The sequence below is a fragment of the Poecilia mexicana genome, unplaced genomic scaffold (genome assembly GCF_051168715.1).
Source record: "Poecilia mexicana isolate PSO_F unplaced genomic scaffold, ASM5116871v1 scaffold_12, whole genome shotgun sequence".
NCBI lineage: Eukaryota > Metazoa > Chordata > Actinopteri > Cyprinodontiformes > Poeciliidae > Poecilia > Poecilia mexicana.
In genome coordinates this window covers 27,508,485-27,528,944 of record NW_028263381.1, presented here as the reverse complement: position 1 = coordinate 27,528,944, position 20,460 = coordinate 27,508,485, and the positions used below count along the sequence as shown (strand labels likewise).

The window sequence follows — 20,460 nt, the reverse complement described above, 5'->3', positions numbered from 1 at the left end:
GCAGTTATGATCCTTTGCTCGGCTCCATCCGGCTCCTCAGCATCATTCCTTTGCAGAAACATGGGGCTTCAGAGTGGGGATGGAGGTTCTGCTGCAGGTTCTGCTGCAGGTTCTGCTGCAGGTTCTGCTGCAGGTGCAGGAGAAAAGCAGCTTCTTCATCTGGTCAAACAAAAGGGAGACATTGGAACAACTCTGCTCCTATTTTCTGTTAGGGTGAATAAAAGTATACTTTAGTATATTTCAAACATACTTACATTTGTGAAAGTATTTTAAGTATACTAAGTATTAAGTGTAGTACCTGTAAATATACCTGAAGTATTCTAAAAGTATACTCGTACCAATTTCAGAATTAGAACTTTAAACACACTTAAACATAGTTGGACCAAAATACACTTTCGATAAATATATTAAATAAAAGTATACTTTAAGTGAACAAAATATATATTTACCCAAGTGTGAATATAAAATATATTTTAAATATATTTAACATATATTTAAAATATATGCTTTCTTAAAATTCACTTAACGCTACTTTATTAATTTCACTATGTTTCAAATTACTTTATAGGTGTCATGATGTGGTGAGGAGAGGGATGCAGGTAGACCCAGGTCAAAGGTGAAGATGAAGAGTTTAATGGTGATAATCCAGGTAAACAGGGAACAGCACGAAGAAACAGGCGACAAACGACAAGAACAGGTGGGTTTAAATACACACGAGGTAATCAAGGCGATGAGACACACCTGGAAACAATCAACGGGGAGGACAGAGACTCAGGGAAACGGGACACAGAAACACGGATCATGACAATAGGAGCCTAAAAGACAAACTTCTGCATATGTATTCATGAGTTTTATTTTGTAACCAGGTTGCTGCGTGTTGCAGACTTCTGCCCAGGTCCCTCTTGAAAATGAGATCTGGATCCCAACGGGGTTCACCTGGTTAAATAAAGAAGTTAAAAAAGGCATACTTTATTAGCCTACAATTTACACTGAGATGTCATTTAAAACATAGTGAAAATAATAATTTAAAGTAGTGTTAAGTGAATTTAAAAAATATATATTTTGAGGATATATTTTAAAATATACACAAAATACATTTTAAATATATTTAGAATACACTTGAGCGAGTGTATGGGTAACTTGGGCTTTTAAGGGTATATATTCACTTGCATATATTTATTAAAAGTGTATTTTGGTCCAATTATGTTTAAATGTGTTTAAAGTTCTAATTCTGAAACTGGTACAAGTATACTTTTAGAATACTTCAGGTATATTTATAGGTAGTACACTTAATACTTAGTATACTAAAGTACTTGTATACTTTTTTCACCTGGGTCAACATGGAGGACATGAGATTCTGTGCAGGTCTGGGAAACGGGTCAGGACTGATGATCAACATGGTTCTGGATGAATCTGATTCTTAGTTCATGAACAAATTCAGCGAAGCCGTTTCAGGTTTTAATGCCTTTAATAATCGTTCAGAGGAGAAAGACAATAGACTGGTTTTCATTTTTATAGTCAAAGTTTCATTCAGAACATGAAAATACACCAAATCAGGCAATCAGACGCCAGCAGCTCGTCGGTTTTAGCGTTATTTAACCTGACAGAAGGTGGCGCTGTGACAGGAAACCCAACAGGAAGTGGCCCAGAACGAAAAAGGTTTTTTCTGTCCCCAGTGTGAAACGTCCACCAGCAGGACCGGCTTTACTTTCCGCCCTGCAGCTTGTGGACTCCCATCACGGTCAGAGCCAGAACCTCCAGCAGAACCTCTGGTGGCACATCGAAGAGATCGGTCAGCGACTTCAGAACCTCGTCAGACGAGCAGAGCAGATCAGCGGCCCAACGCAGACGTCCATCTGGCTGCAGGGCGGCGGGGACAGAACCGGGCAGACTGGGCTCATCTCTGTCCTTCAGACTGTCCACCTGGAGACATAGGGAGACAGATGGGGACAGATGGGGACGGATGGAGACAAATGGGGACAGATGGAGACAGATGGGGGACAGATGGGGGACAGATGGAGACAGATGGAGACAGATGGAGACAAATGGGGACAGATGGAGACAGATGGGGACAGATGGGGACAGATGGGGACAGATGGGGACGGATGGAGACAGATGGAGACAGATGGAGACAAATGGGGACAGATGGAGACAGATGGGGGACAGATGGGGGACAGATGGAGACAGATGGAGACAGATGGAGACAAATGGGGACAGATGGAGACAGATGGGGGACAGATGGAGACAGATGGGGACAGATGGGGACGGATGGAGACAGATGGGGACAGATGGGGGACAGATGGAGACAGATGGGGACAGATGGGGACGGATGGAGACAGATGGAGACAAATGGGGACGGATGGAGACAGATGGGGACGAATGGAGACAGATGGGGACAGATGGGGGACGGATGGAGACAGATGGGGACAGATGGGGACGGATGGAGACAGATGGGGACAGATGGGGACGGATGGAGACAGATGGGGACGGATGGAGACAGATGGGGACGGATGGAGACAGATGGGGACGGATGGAGACAGATGGGGACAGATGGAGACAGATGGGGACGAATGGAGACAGATGGGGACAGATGGGGGACAGATGGAGACAGATGGGGACAGATGGGGACGGATGGAGACAAATGGGGACAGATGGGGACGGATGGAGACAGATGGGGACGGATGGAGACAGATGGAGACAAATGGGGACAGATGGAGACAGATGGAGACAAATGGGGACAGATGGAGACAGATGGGGACGGATGGAGACAGATGGAGACAAATGGGGACAGATGGAGACAGATGGGGACAGATGGGGACGAATGGAGACAGATGGGGACAGATGGGGGACAGGTGGAGACAGATGGGGACAGATGGGGACGGATGGAGACAGATGGGGACGGATGGAGACAGATGGAGACAAATGGGGACAGATGGGGACGGATGGAGACAGATGGAGACAGGTGGGGACAGATGGGGACGGATGGAGACAGATGGGGACGGATGGAGACAGATGGAGACAAATGGGGACAGATGGAGACAGATGGGGACGAATGGAGACAGATGGGGACACATGGGGACACATGGGGACAGATGGGGACACATGGGGACACATGGGGACAGATGGGGACGGATGGGGACAGATGGGGACAAATGGGGACAGATGGAGACAGATGGGGACGAATGGAGACAGATGGGGACAGATGGGGGACAGATGGAGACAGATGGGGACAGATGGGGACGGATGGAGACAGATGGGGACGGATGGAGACAGATGGAGACAAATGGGGACAGATGGGGACGGATGGAGACAGATGGAGACAGATGGGGACAGATGGGGACGGATGGAGACAGATGGGGACGGATGGAGACAGATGGAGACAAATGGGGACAGATGGAGACAGATGGGGACGAATGGAGACAGATGGGGACAGACGGGGACAGACGGGGACGGATGGAGACGGATGGGGACGGATGGAGACAGATGGAGACAAATGGGGACAGATGGGGACGAATGGAGACAGATGGGGACAGATGGGGACACATGGGGACGGATGGAGACAGATGGGGACACATGGGGACACATGGGGACAGACGGGGACAGACGGGGACAGATGGGGACAGATGGAGACAGATGGAGACAGATGGGGACCGATGGAGACACATGGGGACGGATGGAGACAGATGGGGACACATGGGGACACATGGGGACAGACGGGGACAGATGGAGACAGATGGGGACAGATGGAGACAGATGGAGACAGATGGGGACCGATGGAGACACATGGGGACAGGTCCAGTATTCAGATGTAATCAGCCTCATTTAGTCTCTAATTGTCCGAATTCACTGGATCTGAACTCGTTGGTGAACTGAAAGACTTTGACTTGAAGTGTTCTCAGTTTTCATGCCTGTTTTTATCCCAGTGGGTTAAATTGTTTTGATCTCATGAGTTTTTGTCTTGAGTTTTGAAAAATGTGTGCAGGTTGAGGAAAGTGATGTAAAAAGTGACGGTGAGGGCAAGAAGTGGACGAACCAGCTGGTGGAGGATGGTGATGGTCTCAGGACTTCCTGAGGTCAGAGATCCCTGCAGTGGCAGAGGCAGAGCTACAGAAAGCAGCAGAAGGAGAAGACGGTCAGAGTCCATCTGTCTCATCTTGGATGTTCTCCACAGGAGGAACCAAAAACATCCCTGCAGATTCAGACCTGAAAACAACTAAAAGCTGAAGTTCCTGAGCTTCTGCTCAGGAGACTCACCATCCAAGGCGGCAACCAGAACACGAAGACCGTCCCTCGCCTTGGGCTCTTTGGATTGGTCCAGGATGTCCACGAAAGAAGAGACAGCCTTAGACACAGGAGGCCCACTGCCATCGTCCAGCTGAGAGGAACAGGAAGACAGTGATGCACTGATCCAGACCGGACTGTGAGGTTAGAAAACTGATCCCGACTGAGAAGCTGTGATGGAGATTTCTGGGAGACGCTGCTGCTCTATAGATCTGGGCATCTCCTGACCAGGGAGCAGAAATCCTCTGATCCTCAGACGAGTTTAAACCAAAGACTTACTATGTCCTCCAGCTCACTCAGAGCATCCTCTTCCTCCAGAACCTCTCTGAGCTTTTTCAGCACATCTCCACGAATCGACTCTGGAAGTCTGTCAATCAGGTTCAGAATATTTTCCTTTGCTTCAATCCCTGCAGGAAAAACAGTCAAAACCAGCAAGAATCTGTTATGGATCCAGATTCACTTCTCAAATGACACTAAGTTTCCTCTAATAAACCTGGAATCTTATGAACTAAACATTAATCACGATGAGAATTTGGACATTAATGTTCCTCCAGTTTTACATAAAACCAAACAACTGTTAGAAAAAGTCCTGCCTGTTAAGTTCTGGTTTTAAAGTCTTTTATGGCTCTAGAGCAGGGGTGTCAAACTCCAGTCCTCTGCTGTCCTGCAGTGTTTAGATGTGCCACAGGTAAAAAACAGTGGAATGAAATGGCTTAATTACCTCCTCCCTGTGTAGATCGGTTCTCCTGAGCCTTGCTAATGACCTAATTATTCTTTTCAGGTGTGGTGCAGCAGAGGCACATCTAAAAGTTGCAGGACAGCGGCCCTTGAGGACTGGAGTTTGACACCCCTGCTCTAGAGGCCTTCAGTCATCAGCAGATGGACAGAGAGAGGAAGACATGCAGCAAGTGTCCCAGGGCCAGGAATCGAACGGAGGACGCCTGCATTGTGGACAGCAGCCCAGGGGCGGAGCTATGGGGGGGTCTAGGGGGGCCAGATGGGAGACTTCAGAGATTCAAGTCTATCAGTCTGATGGAGAAGGTGGGGCCTCTCCTGTTGAGTACGGTGTATAATAAGTGTAGCTTACTGGTCCCCCAGTAGGTTATATAGTTGGCTGCCCCAGACATTGTTGACTCATGGATGCAAAAAACTTTACAAGACCGAATGATTTTAGTGACGTAGTGGGTGTAAAATATTGAATAAACGTTGTGCTACATGACTGGGTTTATTTTCATTCTTACATTTAACTTTGTGACATACAAATTTACAAGTTGATCGCGATATTGTCTCCAAGTGTATTCTGGGTAAAATACGTCACCAACCATCCACAACGTCATCATCAGTCAGATACTTGGGAACGGATTGTAAACTAGGTAGATTTGAGTATTTTTACGACAAATATGAGTGGCTTTTATTAGTACTTAATAAAATTATGTTTTCATGAGCTTTGTTATTTTGGGAATAAAGGGCCCGATCATTAGCCCCCCCCCCTGGCCCGACGCCGACTTGCTCCGCCACTGCTGCAGCCTCTGCATATGGAGCGCCTCCTCTACCGCTGAGCCATGTGGCAACACAAGCCGGTCAAGCTTTAACTGCTTTGTCTTACCAGGAAAATATCTCTGAAACTGAAACTTCTCAGGGTTTGATGATTTGGAAACACAGAAACAACTGTGCTAACAGGTAAAGTATACTTCTCACCCTCTCTAGCTTTTTCCAAAATATCATTGTCTATGGCATCATGGAGCCAACCTGTAAACACAAAGGATAAAAGTCAGCTCAAATGAAGAACGACACATGAAGAAGACCTCAGGTCTTAGAACCTGCAGGAGTTCAGGTTCAACAGACAGTTCTCAGAGTTTTGTCTCAAAGTAAACCTCCAAATTCTCAGAAACAGCTTTGTTTGCTGTAGAGGTTCCTTATTGGACAGAGTGATCTTTGGGTAACCCCCAGAGACTCTTCATTGGCTCCTTGGAGTGACCTTTACCCCCAGAGACTCTGCATTGGCTCTTTGGAGTGACCTTTACCCCCAGAGACTCTTCATTGGCTCCTTGGAGTGACCTTTACCCCCAGAGACTCTTCATTGGCTCCTTGGAGTGACCTTTACCCCCAGAGACTCTGCATTGGCTCTTTGGAGTGACCTTTACCCCCAGAGACTCTTCATTGGCTCCTTGGAGCGACCTTTACCCCCAGAGACTCTGCATTGGCTCCTTGGAGCGACCTTTACCCCCAGAGACTCTGCATTGGCTCCTTGGAGCGACCTTTACCCCCAGAGACTCTTCATTGGCTCCTTGGAGCGACCTTTACCCCCAGAGACTCTTCATTGGCTCCTTGGAGCGACCTTTACCCCCAGAGACTCTGCATTGGCTCATTGGAGCGACCTTTACCCCCAGAGACTCTGCATTGGCTCCTTGGAGCGACCTTTACCCCCAGAGACTCTTCATTGGCTCCTTGGAGCGACCTTTACCCCCAGAGACTCTTCATTGGCTCCTTTGCCCCTTGTCAGACCTCTGGTCATCTTCTGGTCTGACATCCTTCAGTTTCTGACCCTCCTTCCATCAACCCATCTGCTCACACAGTTTCTGGTCACTTCTAGTCTTTTTCTTGACCCCTGGGGTTTTTTTCTTCCCAATCTTCTCAGTTACTTGTCAGATCCTTCTGTTCCCATCAGATCTTTTGCCTCCATCTTGCTTTTCCTTTTCCATTAACTACAGTTCTGGAGGTTCATCATGAAAACTTCCTGCATGATGATCTGTCCTGTCTCCTGCCTGCATTTCGTTCTTAAAAATATCAATTCAAGGACTAAAGGCTTCTAATATATATTGTATTTTAAACTACAGTAATAAAGAATTGTTTTAATAAAACTCAGGCCTGCCTTGTTTGTGACTCCAGGTTTCAAAAGGTATTTCTGCAAAAGGCAAGAAGAAATGATTAGTCACCAACATCTACATCTACAGCTCTGTACAGACGGTGAATGCTCCTACCGATCTTCCCATCCTCCACTTTGATCTCCACCAGGCTGTAAGCAAAGGTTCTATTTTCTGGTACCTGGTATTTGGTGCCCGTCTCCACCCTCACCTGACAGAACAAACCAAACCCAAGAGGTTTATTTATTCATCTCTACACAAAAACTAAAACTATTCCTGAGTTAGAGAGAAACTGATTATCTCTGAACTGTCAGTGATTGTCATCCCATCTAAAACATCCAGATTAGTTTCCAGCTGACAGATTAATGAGTGCTGCTCTCAGCACCCATATAAACAGGCACCAAGATGTCCACCACTCTGAATCTCAGCACTGGTCATGGCCCACTGCAGATGAAATGGTGTCAGGAACTCCCAGGCCACTTTTTCTTCCCCATCAGAAAATATCTGAGGCAATGTACTTCAGCTGAATATTTTTTTAACTGAGTTTTTCAGGTTAATAAACTTAAACTGTGGAGGCAAAGCTCTACTGGAGGGGGGCAGATGCCTCAAAACCCAATCTAGCTTATCGTCCTTCATTAGCTTCAGTCAGCAGATATTCAGATGTTCTCAACATTTGTGACTCATTGAAGGTCCACTCACCCCAACACCCACATTCACCAGGCTCTGGTACGATCCGGAGACTCTTCCCTTACAGCTTCCTACACTGGTCAATGTCACAGGCTGAGTGTTGTACGCCCTCTCATAAACAAACCCCAGGGTGTTGTGTTTGGTCAGTTTCAGCTGCTTCAGGTCGTCTTTTTTAATCGTTCTGACAAAGAAGAAGATCAGCATCAGAAAACAGAAGCTGTTCCAACCTGCAGTGGGGCAGAACAGAGGGAAACAAGACCTACCTGCCCCTGAAAGTCTCCCTCACACAATCAAGATTGACTGTCTTTTTCTTGATGGTAGCAGAACTCATAGCATCCACAACATCAGCGCTTATCCCAGCATCAACAACATCTGCTGCCTTCACTTGGACGTCCCCACCGATCATTCTGTAGGTCTTGAAGTCCACCGCCATCTCTTTCTCATTTTCACCTGCAAGGAACCAAGTGCAGCAGTCTGATGTTATTACACTAGATTGTGAAAAGGGCAGTTTACTGTTATAGGAAATTATATGGACACCGGCTGCTTTTATTTAGAAAATACGAAAATATGTAATTCTGAATTACTGTCTTTACTGTTGAGTGTATGAAGCTAATCTGAGTGTCAGTTTGGTGTTTAGAAAGATAAGTTTAAAGGTTATGGAGGATGCATTGTTTTGCCAGATTGGATTTTGTGGGGTAAGGTTTGAAGGTTTTTTTCTGTACTTAATGATTATATTTTAAACATGGTAAGTGATAGTTCAGTTACTGTTGTTGTCTAGCTGCTATTCCCACAAGACACAATGTAGAATCAACTACGCTACTCAAGAATCTCGATAAAACAGCTTCAAGTTACTCACCTGGTGAAAACGTCTTCTCCCCCACAAGCTTGGGTAAGGTGTACTGGAGCACTTTGTACTTGGGATAAGTCCAGAAAGTCCCCTTCTTGATTCTGACTAAAGTCAGAAGGTCTACTTCTGTATCTGGATCTTCATTGGGAACGAAACGCTCGCCAACACTCAGGTTTTTGACGAACGCTGTGGCTGCAGCTTTGAACATCGTGTCTGGACACAGAAGATGAAGCAGACGGTCACATCTAATGACAAGGCAGTTTCTGCTAGTGTCAGAATGGTACTGAATGCTGCGGTTGGAATCCCCTCTGACAGGATCCAGCTCTGATCCGGTTCTGATCCGGCTGGCCTCCACTGAGTCTGACTGGATCGGCCTTCAGTCATTTCTTCATCCAAGCTTTACAAATCGCATTGTTTCTGCTACATGCTCTCATCTGAAGCCAGACTTGCTCCTCAGCCTGGGTCTCTGAGGCTCAGACTAAACGTTGTTTCCAGAATCGCCTCAGCTTGAAGACCGGCTCCAGATCTAGGTTTCCACTTCGGGATCAGCATCACCTCCTGCAGCGCTACAATACTTCAAACATCCAGGGTACTGACCTTTGAACCCTCAGCTCCAAAACTAAAGACTTTAGTTTAGTTCTGCAGTAATCTAAACTCTGTCAAATAATCCTAATCTGCATCCCTGAATCGTAAACATCTCCATCTACCAGGATAAGTCAGTTTGATAAACCTGATCAGTTCTCCACTGCATTGATTATGGATTTTAGTTACTCGTCTTCTGTCGGGTTTATCAGGTATCGGTCCTGATTATTGACCAGAACATTGACATTTATAGGCTGGACTGAAGGCTGCAGATTCCTTCATGAGGAAGTCGGTAATTATGCTGCACAGCAAACGTTCACGTGGGGAACCTGAAGAATCCGACCTCAGGCTCTTTCTGTGGAACCACCGGATCCAGATGGACCGGTTCCACTGCTTTTCTGACTGTATGTTTGCTGACGACCCATTTCAAAGCATCGTGTCAGGTTCTGGTTCTGGATTCCTAAACCAGCGATTAACTCAGCCTGATGCTCCTGAGGTTTCTAGTCCCAACAGGAAGCAGAGAAACTGCAGCAGGTCGTCGTTATCAACACTGATAACGGACCGGCTCCGGCTCAGACGGGCTTCCAGGGGGGCATGGCTGACTGTGGGCGGCCAGTCCCTGCCCATGCCGCCGGGCCTGGCTCTGATCCTCCATCAACTCCATGACAACCTGAGAAACTTCAGGACTGAAACCTTTCCTGCTCGCTGCACTCTGTGTTGTAATATTATGTTTATCAAAAAAGTGATTTTCTCTGGTTTTATGCCTTGGAGACGAACCCTGATGTTCAGGCTGATGATGCTACATGTCTACAACAATATGCAACAACAGTCCAAATGTAAAATAACTTTATAACATTATTATTAACCCTTCGAAAAACAAACCAAAGAAAATCTGAAAACATAATTTAATCTCCAACAAAACCGTCAACCAGCCTGAACGTTTTAAAATGTTTTTGGTTCTGTAGAGATAATAACTTTTAAACCTCATTTAGTGAAATAACCATAAAAAGCCTTTCTGTGAACATCTGTTTGCTACTGCAGACACGCAGCTGCTCCATGTCATGAGCAGTGAAGAAGCCAGAGGAGGTCTAACCTGGACATGAGGTCTTACCTGGACATGAGGTCTAACCTGGACATGAGGTCTAACCTGGACATGAGGTCTTACCTGGACATGAGGTCTTACCTGGACATGAGGTCTTACCTGGACATGAGGTCTAACCTGGACATGAGGTCTTACCTGGACATGAGGTCTTACCTGGACATGAGGTCTAACCTGGACATGAGGTCTAACCTGGACATGAGGTCTAACCTGGACATGAGGTCTTACCTGGACATGAGGTCTTACCTGGACATGAGGTCTAACCTGGACATGAGGTCTTACCTGGACATGAGGTCTAACCTGGACATGAGGTCTTACCTGGACATGAGGTCTAACCTGGACATGAGGTCTTACCTGGACATGTGGTGCCGCAGCAGCGTCAGGCTGTGGCTCCTCTCGGCTTCAGCTGTTTATCTGTGAACAGAGTCACTTCCTGGATTTACGTGTCACATTCCACGCCATGTAATCTCACGCTACCAGAACTGTTCTGCTGTGAAGGTTGTTAACCACACAGGAAGCCAGTTCAGTCCAACCTCCCACCAACACGTTTCCGTCAGCTCTCCTCCTCAGAGGTTCCTTCCTCTGCCCAGGACTCCTTTTACGGCTTTGAGGCTCGTTTACAGGAACGTCTTAAAGCTGGAGGCGCCGAATCAGAGCCAACGAGTCTCAACACATCCTGAGTGACAAATCAGACCAGCTGCCACGTTTACATCAGCCTCAGTTGGACCCAGTCAGATGGGTCCAGTTAGTTGGACCCAGTCACATGGGCCCAGTCAGATGGGTCCAGTCAGATGGACCCAGTCAGTTGGGCCCAGTCAGATGGACCCAGTCAGTTGGGCCCAGTCAGATGGGCCCAGTCAGTTGGACCCAGTCAGATGGACCCAGTCAGATGGGTCCAGTCAGATGGGCCCAGTCAGTTGGACCCAGTCAGATGGGCCCAGTCAGTTGGACCTAGTCAAATAGGCCCAGTCAGATAGGCCCAGTCAGTTGGGCCCAGTCAGATGGACCCAGTCAGATGGACCCAGTCAGATGGATCCAGTCAGATGGACCCAGTCAGATGGATCCAGTCAGTTGGGCCCAGTCAGATGGACCTAGTCAAATAGGTCCAGTCAGATGGACCCAGTCAGATGGATCCAGTCAGTTGGGCCCAGTCAGTTGGATCCAGTCAGTTGGACCCAGTCAGATGGACCTAGTCAAATAGGTCCAGTCAGATGGGTCCAGTCAGTTGGGTCCAGACAGTTGGACCCAGTCAGATAGTCCCAGTCAGATGGAGGCTCCAAATGTTACCAATAGCCACCAAGAGTCCAGCCTAATGTAGGACCCATAAGCCCACTGAGGCTCAGCCATGTTTCATTAGCATGCAGCGCTAACTAGCAGTTAGCATGGTACCTTTCTCATGTCAGCCATTTAACCTGCATAGCTGCCATCACGGGACCTTCATGCAGCCCAGGAACCCAAACTGGACCCCACAGATCTCACATGGGGCCCTGGGTTGAACTTTATTCATATTTACCAGATGGGTCCCACTTTGGGACCAAACCTGCATCTGAAGTGGAACGGGAGCAATCCACTTAAAGCCCCTTATTGTCCCCATACTGGTCTCAGCAGCAGATGAAGTGTAGTTACATCCACAGGGAGGATCAGGGGGGCCTTCCCTCCATCCAGGACTGCCAAAGGTCAGGGGTCAAACAGCAGCTAACATCTCTGCAGACCCTAATTTATCTGAATCTCCTCTGGAAACATTACAGGTTTGCAGAAAACATTTTATCACATTTACAGCAAATGGAACCAAAGTCAAACTTCTTGTTGGTTCACAAAGTGATTCTGGTTTCTGCTCTTATTAAAACGTTTCTGTGTGAATTAAAGTCATTTTTAGTCCGTCTGTCTGAGCCGTTTTCATGAAGTCAGAGTTCCACCAGCAGGAGGAATAACCTGCCCATCGGTGGGTTCCGGGCGCCCCCTAGTGGCCTGCAAGTTACTGCATGTGAAGAACCATTTATCAGCATGTAGTGAGGTCAAAGTGCGATGCTACAGCTAGGAGGCTAGCACCTGATTCAGTGTTTACAACACCTGTCAATCACACACTGCTGTCCTCTTCCCATTATGCACTGATTTAGATTTCATCTCCTTCTGGTATGTTTCCTTGTTTTATATATATATATATATATATATATATATATATATATATATATATATATATATATATATATATATATATATATATATATATATATATATATATATATAATATTTTTATTTTATTTTTTAACCCTAGTCTTTTCATTGGCACTTTGTCTTTTTTATTCTTATTGATATGATCAGAGGAACGGAACGACTCAGTTCATGAGAACTGTTCTTTTTAACTTCCTGTTCCTGGGTTTCAGTAAACTTCTCGTCGTGTTTCTTCTTCTGCACACTTTGTGCTACTTTTACTTTTCTGCTTTTCAGCTTGTTCTGCTGACAGGTCGGGTCAGGGTTACCAACAATCATCCAGTTTCTGAGCCGTCAGGGAAGAAACGCGGCAGCGGCCATTTTGAGGCTGGACAGTTAAACATCTCTTTAGGTCACCATGCTACTGCTAGCCTAGATGCTAACTGTAAACAAGTCACCAGTAGACTTCAAAACAACATGACTTTTAATTTCAGGTTGTACATGTCAGGATGTTTTTGCAGGTCAGATTGTCCTCAGAGGGAATCGATGCTCTTCACTCTTCACTCTGCAGCCTGTGGACTCCCAACACGGCCAGAGCCAGAACCTCCAGCAGAACCTCGGGCCGCCGGTCCCACGCCGCACTCAGCTCCACCAGCGTCTCACTGGACCCACAGAGGACATCCGCCGCCCAGCGCAGCTCCCCGTCCTGCTGCAGGGGGACAGGGGGACACGCTGGGAGACTGGGCTCATCTCCGTCCTTCAGACTGTCCACCTGGAGACACCAGGAGACAGGATGAGGGACATGGAGACAGGATGAGGGACAAGGAGACAGGATGAGGGACGTGGAGACAGTATGAGCGACAAGGAGACAGTATGAGGGACATGGAGACAGTATGAGCGACAAGGAGACAGTATGAGGGACATGGAGACAGTATGAGCGACAAGGAGACAGTATGAGGGACATGGAGACAGGATGAGGGACTTGGAGACAGGTGGACACATCGGGCAGGAGAAGCATTCTCAGGATTCTCAGGAGACAGTCGATGTTTGGTGAAACAGGAAGTTGACATTTTAGAGAGAAAAGTGGACGAACCAGTTGGGTGAGGGCAGTGAGAGTTTCAGGACTACAGGAGGTCAAAGGTTGCAGCATTATCTCTGGTAGAGCTGCAGAAAACAGAAGAGAGGTCAGAGGTTACTTCTCAACTCATTCAAATATCCACAAACATTTTCTGGCAGACTCACCGTCCATGGCGCAGACCAGAAGATGGACAGCGTCCCTCACCTTGGAGGACACTTTGGACTCATCCAAGACGTCCATGAAGGATGAAACGACCTTGGACGGGGGACGCTCTGTCTGTCCTTTGCTGCTCTGGTCCAGCTGACAGGAAGAGGAGAAGAAGAATCACCGTCTGATCAGACGCTAACATCTGGAGGCTAACCAGCTGACAGGAAGTGAGGGTGAAGGTCAGGGTGAAGGTCAGGGTGAAGGTCAGGGTGAAGGTCAGGGTGAAGGTCAGGGTGAAGGTCGGGTCTGAACCGTTTCCTCCAGGAGACTCAGCGCCTCTCCTTCCTCCAGAACGTCCTGGAGGCCTTTCAGCAGATCACGGCGAGTCGACACAGGAAGTTCCTCCAGTGGCTGCAGAAGAACCTCCTTCATCTCAATCCCTGCAGGAAACGGCAGGAAGTTATCAGCAGTGAGGTCACATGGTCAGTGATGGAGAGGAGGAGGATGAAGATCAGCTGGGAGAGTCACCGTCTCTGGCTTGTTCGATCAGGTCACAGTTCACCGCATCGTGGCTCAGACCTGCCAGCAGAACATCAGGTATGGTCACATCATCTGTTAGCCGGTTTTAGCCTCAGGCGAACATTTGGGTCTAAAGCTTGACGCCCGACACGCCGTCAGACGGAAACCAACCTCTTCGTTTGTGACTCCAGCTTTCTAAAGCGATTTCTGCAGAAGGTGAGAAGAAACAATGACTCCCCTGACAATGACCAGAAGGGCAGTGAAGACGCAGCAGTGCTCCTACCCATCACCCCGTCCCGCAGCAGCACCTCCACCAGGCTGAAGGCGAAGGTGGACTTCTCTGGCACAGTGAAGGTGGTGTCCTCCTTCGACTTGCCCTGATGGAGCAAGTCAAACCCAGGAGGAGAGATTACTTTACTCAGCCAACGTCATGTTATATTAGTCCAGGGGTGGGCAGTCCTGGTCCTGGAGGGCCGAGTCCTGCAGCTCTTAATGTCTCCCTGGTCCAACACACCTGGATCCAGCTGCTGAATCTCCTCCTCACTGCATCAGGTTCTGCTAACAACCTCGTTATTTGACTCAGGTGTGTTGAAGTAGAGACACATCTGAAAGTTGCAGGAGACCCTCCAGGGCTGGAGTGACCACCCTGGGTTAGACAGTCACTAATTTCCATCAGCTGCTCTGGAGCCACAAAGCCAGCAGGGGGCGCACTAGGCTCTGCTACACAGAGCTGCCTGAACAGAGCCAGCAATGATCGCAGTGGCTGTGGGTTCGATTCCCAGACATTTACTGTACTCTGCCTCTTGTCTCTGCTCTGAGTGAATCCACGGCCATGAAATCGTCTACAACATGGAGGACGCTCAGCTGGTCCTCTGTTGTCCAGCTGCTGCTCCTGGACACACCAGGTCCAGATGCAGAACAAGTGCTGTGGCTGTATGACATCACTTCCTGCTCTGACATTAAGCTACAGAGAGGCTGGAGCTGATATGTCACAGACCCACATAGATCTAGATCACATAGATCTGAACTGCACCCATCAACTCCAAACAGTTGATGGTTGCTGAATCCAGAAATAGGCATTCTAGATGTGTTCTGATTTAGCTTCTCTCACCTTAAAAACCACGTTGGCCAATTTATGGAAGCTGGCGGAGAAGCAGCCGTCCTTCTTGTCCTTCTTGACGATGGTCACGGGTCCAGAGTTATAAACCGTCTCATAAACGAAGGTCAGCATGTCGTTTTCCTTCAGCTTCAGCGCCTGCAGCATACCGCCGCTGATCGGCCTGCAGAGCGGCAGGTCAACAAGAAGCAGCAGGTCAACAGGAAGTGGCAGGTCAACAGGAAGCGGCAGGTCAACAGGAAGCGGCAGGTAAAGACTTGAAGCGGCAGGAAGCAGCAGGTCAACAGGAAGCGGCAGGTAAAGACTTGAAGCGGCAGGAAGCAGCAGGTCAACAGGAAGTAACAGGTCAACAGGAAGCGGCAGGTCAACAGGAAGCAGCAGGTCAACAGGAAGCGGCAGGTCAACAGGAAGCAACAGGTCAACAGGAAGCAGCAGGTCAACAGGAAGCAACAGGTCAACAGGAAGCGGCAGGTCAACAGGAAGCAGCAGGTCAACAGGAAGCAACAGGTCAACAGGAAGCGGCAGGTCAACAGGAAGCAACAGGTCAACAGGAAGCGGCAGGTCAACAGGAAGCAACAGGTCAACAGGAAACAGGAAGCAGCAGGTCAACAGGAAGCAACAGGTCAACAGGAAGCGGCAGGTCAACAGGAAGCAACAGGTCAACAGGAAACAGGAAGCAGCAGGTCAACAGGAAGCAACAGGTCAACAGGAAACAGGAAGCAGCAGGTCAACAGGAAGCAACAGGTCAACAGGAAGCAGCAGGTCAACAGGAAGCAACAGGTCAACAGGAAGCGGCAGGTCAACAGGAAGCAACAGGTCAACAGGAAACAGGAAGCAGCAGGTCAACAGGAAGCAACAGGTCAACAGGAAGCAGGAAGCTGAGCTCCTACTAAACCTCTTCATCACCTTTACCTGCCGCTGAACTTGCTCCTCACGGCTGAAAGGTCGACTCTCTTTTTGTTGATGCTGACGGACTCGGTCAGGCCGTCCACCGAGTCGTAGTCTGCAGAGAGGTCGGCTTCACCGACCGCTCCATGTCCTCCGTCCACCTTGCCGCTGCCGCTGGTCTCCACCCACGTCTTGAAGTCCTCCACCAGGACCTCCTCCTCTAACTCTGTCAGGAGGCAGAGAGTCTCTACGTCACACGATTCTGCAGCTGCTGAGCTACAGGTGACTCACCTGGGGAGAAGTCCTGGTCCCCCAGCAGCTCCGGCAGTGTGACGTTCATGGCCTTGTATGTGGGGAACTGGAAGATGGCTCCCTTTCTGACCCGAACCAGAGTCAGAACCTCCATCTTTCTGTTCAGGTTGCAGTTGGAGATCAGATCGTCCTGAGCGCCAGTGTTCCTCACCAGAGCTTTGGTTTCAGCCGCAAACATCGTCTGGGGAGACAGAACACCACAGGGACATCAACGTCTACTGGAAGTTCAGCGTCCCCAGAGACAGAACGTCCACAGAGACAGAACGTCCACAGGGACAGAACATCCCCAGAGACAGAACGTCCACAGAGACAGAATGTCCACAGAGACAGAATGTCCACAGAGACAGAATGTCCACAGAGACAGAACATCCACAGGGACATCAACGTCTACTGGAAGTTCAGCGTCCCCAGAGACAGAACGTCCACAGAGACAGAACGTCCACAGGGACAGAACGTCCACAGAGACAGAACGTCCACAGGGACAGAATGTCCCCAGAGACAGAACGTCCACAGAGACAGAATGTCCACAGAGACAGAACGTCCACAGAGACAGAACGTCCACAGGGACAGAACGTCCCCAGAGACAGAACGTCCACAGAGACAGAACGTCCACAGGGACAGAACGTCCACAGGGACATCAACGTCTACTGGAGGGTCAGCGTCCCCAGAGACAGAACGTCCACAGAGACAGAACGTCCACAGGGACATCAACGTCCACAGAGACAGAACGTCCACAGAGACATCAACACAGCACTCTGTCCTCCCACTGGAGGTCAGGATTCTATCAGGACCCAGACCAGTTGGAGCTGTACTTGTTCCCAGTCAGTTACTGGGACCATGTAGAGGAACTGGGTCTGAATCTCTGATCTTAACGGTAATCTGAGCCGGATTATCATCATCAGAGATTATAGATTATAATCCTCCTGAAGGTTTTATTTTAATATTCGTCTCTATGGGATGATGATGTCATTCTGAACTCCTGAGGCTCCAGATGCCTCCATCATCATCATCATCATCATCATCATCATCATCATCAGCTCCTCCTGAACAGGACGAACTGCTGACTCGTTCTGGATTATCTGAACCTGAATCCTCCGTCTCCATGGCAACCAATCAAACTGGTCTTTCCTTCAGAAGTTCACCAACTGCCCAGAAAACATTTCAGAATAAAACCTGCTGCAGTTCATCCAGGAACACTGTTCATGTTTCACTGTCGTCATGAAGCGTCTGCAGCTGCAGCTTCTCTAAAAATTAAATTCTAGAAATTTCATTAGATAGATCAAATGGTTTCTCACCTGAAGGAGAAAGTTTCAGCCTTACCTCAGAGGTTCAGCAGCAGAAAGACGTTCAGTTCAAGTTGTGACCTGTTGCTTCTCTCAGGGTCTGCAGCTTCAGCTGGGAGGATCTTTATACTGCAGACCAGAGGCGGATCCAGTTCAGAGGCGGATCCAGTTCAGAGGCGGATCCAGTTCAGATCGTTCCCCGGGCAACCAACACCACACCCTTCTTCTTCTTCAGCAGATAAAGGTGGTGAACTGTGAGGATAACATTGATCTACAGAAAGGATCTGGTTGTAATCTGTGTCCTGATGACCCAGGTCAAAGGTCAGCTAATATCTCTGCAGATCCCACACATCCTGGACACAAACTGACTCATTTTAGGGGTTCTGTGGCTTTGCCAGGTTTTCTTCATTCAGGTTTTATTCATTTTATGCATTCAAGATCTTCTACTGCAGTATTTATGTGAATTATTAAACTAACAGCTTCAGATTCATTTCTCAGTGACTCAGTGAACCCATCCACAGTTCACGAGTGGACGGGTCAGAACCTCCTGCTGCTAAATGTAGGAAACAGAAGTCAGAAATTAAGGATGTGGAAACAAACCTGAGCAAGAACCAGAACTGAAATGGATCTGAACCAGAATAGAACCAGAACTGAACTGGATCTGAACCAGAATAGAACCAGAACTGAACCGGATCTGAACCAGAATAGAACCAAAACTGAACCGGATCTGAACCAGAATAGAACCAGAACTGAACCGGATCTGAACCAGAATAGAACCAGAACTGAACTGGATCTGAACCAGAATAGAACCAGAACTGAACCGGATCTGAACCAGAATAGAACCAGAACTGAACCGGATCTGAACCAGAATAGAACCAGAACTGAACCGGATCTGAACCAGAATAGAACCAGAACTGAACTGGATCTGAACCAGAATAGAACCAGAACTGAACCGGATCTGAACCAGAATAGAACCAAAACTGAACCGGATCTGAACCAGAATAGAACCAGAACTGAACCGGATCTGAACCAGAATAGAACCAGAACTGAACTGGATCTGAACCAGAATAGAACCAGAACTGAACTGGATCTGAACCAGAATAGAACCAAAACTGAACCGGATCTGAACCAGAATAGAACCAGAACTGAACTGGATCTGAACCAGAATAGAACCAGAACTGAACCGGATCTGAACCAGAATAGAACCAGAACTGAACCGGATCTGAACCAGAATAGAACCAGAACTGAACCGGATCTGAACCAGAATAGAACCAGAACTGAACCGGATCTGAACCAGAATAGAACCAGAACTGAACCGGATCTGAACCAGAATAGAACCAGAACTGAACCGGATCTGAACCAGAATAGAACCAGAACTGAACTGGATCTGAACCAGAACAGAAACAGAACTGAACTGGATCTGAACCAGAATAGAACCAGAACTGAACTGGATCTGAACCAGAACAGAACCAGAACTGAACTGGATCTGAAGATGCCGGTTTAGTTCTCACCTGATCAGATCTCTGTGATGCTGATGAACAGTTCTCCATTAGTAACCAATCAGGTAGCAGCAGATCAGTCAATGTGCTGCTGCCTGAGTCCTGAGCAGCACCAGGAAATGGATCAGAACCAGACTTCCTGTTTGTCATAGAACTGGAGTTAAAGTCCTGCTGATGGTGAATGAAGCACTGAACCTTCACAAGAGTTGTGTCCAGGAGGGGACATGTTCATGACGGGACATGTTAAGGAGGGGACATGTCCAGCAGGGGACATGTTAAGGAGGGGACATGTTAAGGAGGGGACATGTTAAGGAGGGGACATGTCCAGCAGGGGACATGTCCAGCAGGGGACATGTCCAGGAGTGTTGCTGTTTGCTCCTTAAGCTCCGCCTCTTTCTCATCGTGTTTCTTTGCTTTGTGCTGCAGCTGCTCAGCTGATCTGACATGTTTGGACAGAACCAGTGTCTCCATGTCCTCATTCCTCTCTGAGCTGCAGGACGCCGCCGTCGTTCACTCCGGCTAACCAGAACTTCCCAGGTCCAGTCCTCAGTCCTCAGTCCTGCTCTGCATGTGTTACATGAGCCTCTATTCCAGAACAGCATGACCTCTTCTGCAGCCATCAAGAACAGCAGGCTGTTAATCACCCAGAGACTCAGTCACCTAAAACATGCAGGACAGGAGGCCTGAGGACGGGAACTGAGAGACTCTGGGCCACAGACCGACCAGAACCACCCATCCATGAACTGGTCCTGTTCAGCAGCTTTATGATGGCACGAAAACAAAATAAAAGTCATGACACCATCAGTCACCACCTGATATCCTGATCAGTGACATCATCAGGATCATCGCTACATTTTATTGATCAACGTTTCATTGATTATTGGTCCTGAAGCAGAGCTAGCCACTTAGCCTCAAAGGAGCTCAGGGTTTCAGATGATTCTCAGTTTTCTGGAAGTTTGTTCCAGATCTGTGGAGCACAGAAGCTGGTTCTCCATGTCTGGTTCTGGTTCTGGATTTAGACCAGAACCAGAGCCAGAAACCAGAAACAACACACTCCAGCTTCCTCTTCTGGTTTCACTTCCTGACCTGAATACGATTCATCAGTA

The 20,460-nt window shown here is 48.0% G+C and overlaps 2 protein-coding genes across 2 annotated transcripts; both read right to left on the bottom strand.

Moving 5' to 3' along the window:
* Positions 1-1,449: 1,449 nt before the first annotated feature.
* Positions 1,450-10,973, bottom strand: LOC106908266 (uncharacterized). The gene is made up of 11 exons (XM_014974321.2): positions 10,715-10,973; positions 8,689-8,892; positions 8,096-8,282; positions 7,845-8,013; positions 7,263-7,356; positions 7,154-7,186; positions 5,980-6,030; positions 4,561-4,688; positions 4,255-4,375; positions 4,034-4,104; positions 1,450-1,923 (listed from the first exon to the last, which is right to left on the bottom strand). Exons 2-11 carry the CDS (start codon positions 8,885-8,887, stop codon positions 1,705-1,707), a joined length of 1,272 nt encoding a protein of 423 aa, XP_014829807.2. The 5' UTR covers positions 8,888-8,892; positions 10,715-10,973; the 3' UTR covers positions 1,450-1,704.
* A 2,004-nt stretch (positions 10,974-12,977) lies between these two features.
* LOC106908265 (uncharacterized) lies at positions 12,978-17,966 on the bottom strand. The gene is made up of 11 exons (XM_014974319.2): positions 17,893-17,966; positions 16,552-16,753; positions 16,285-16,486; positions 15,367-15,535; positions 14,539-14,632; positions 14,427-14,462; positions 14,265-14,315; positions 14,049-14,176; positions 13,754-13,889; positions 13,605-13,675; positions 12,978-13,283 (listed from the first exon to the last, which is right to left on the bottom strand). Exons 2-11 carry the CDS (start codon positions 16,748-16,750, stop codon positions 13,065-13,067), a joined length of 1,305 nt encoding a protein of 434 aa, XP_014829805.2. The 5' UTR covers positions 16,751-16,753; positions 17,893-17,966; the 3' UTR covers positions 12,978-13,064.
* Positions 17,967-20,460: the final 2,494 nt, after the last annotated feature.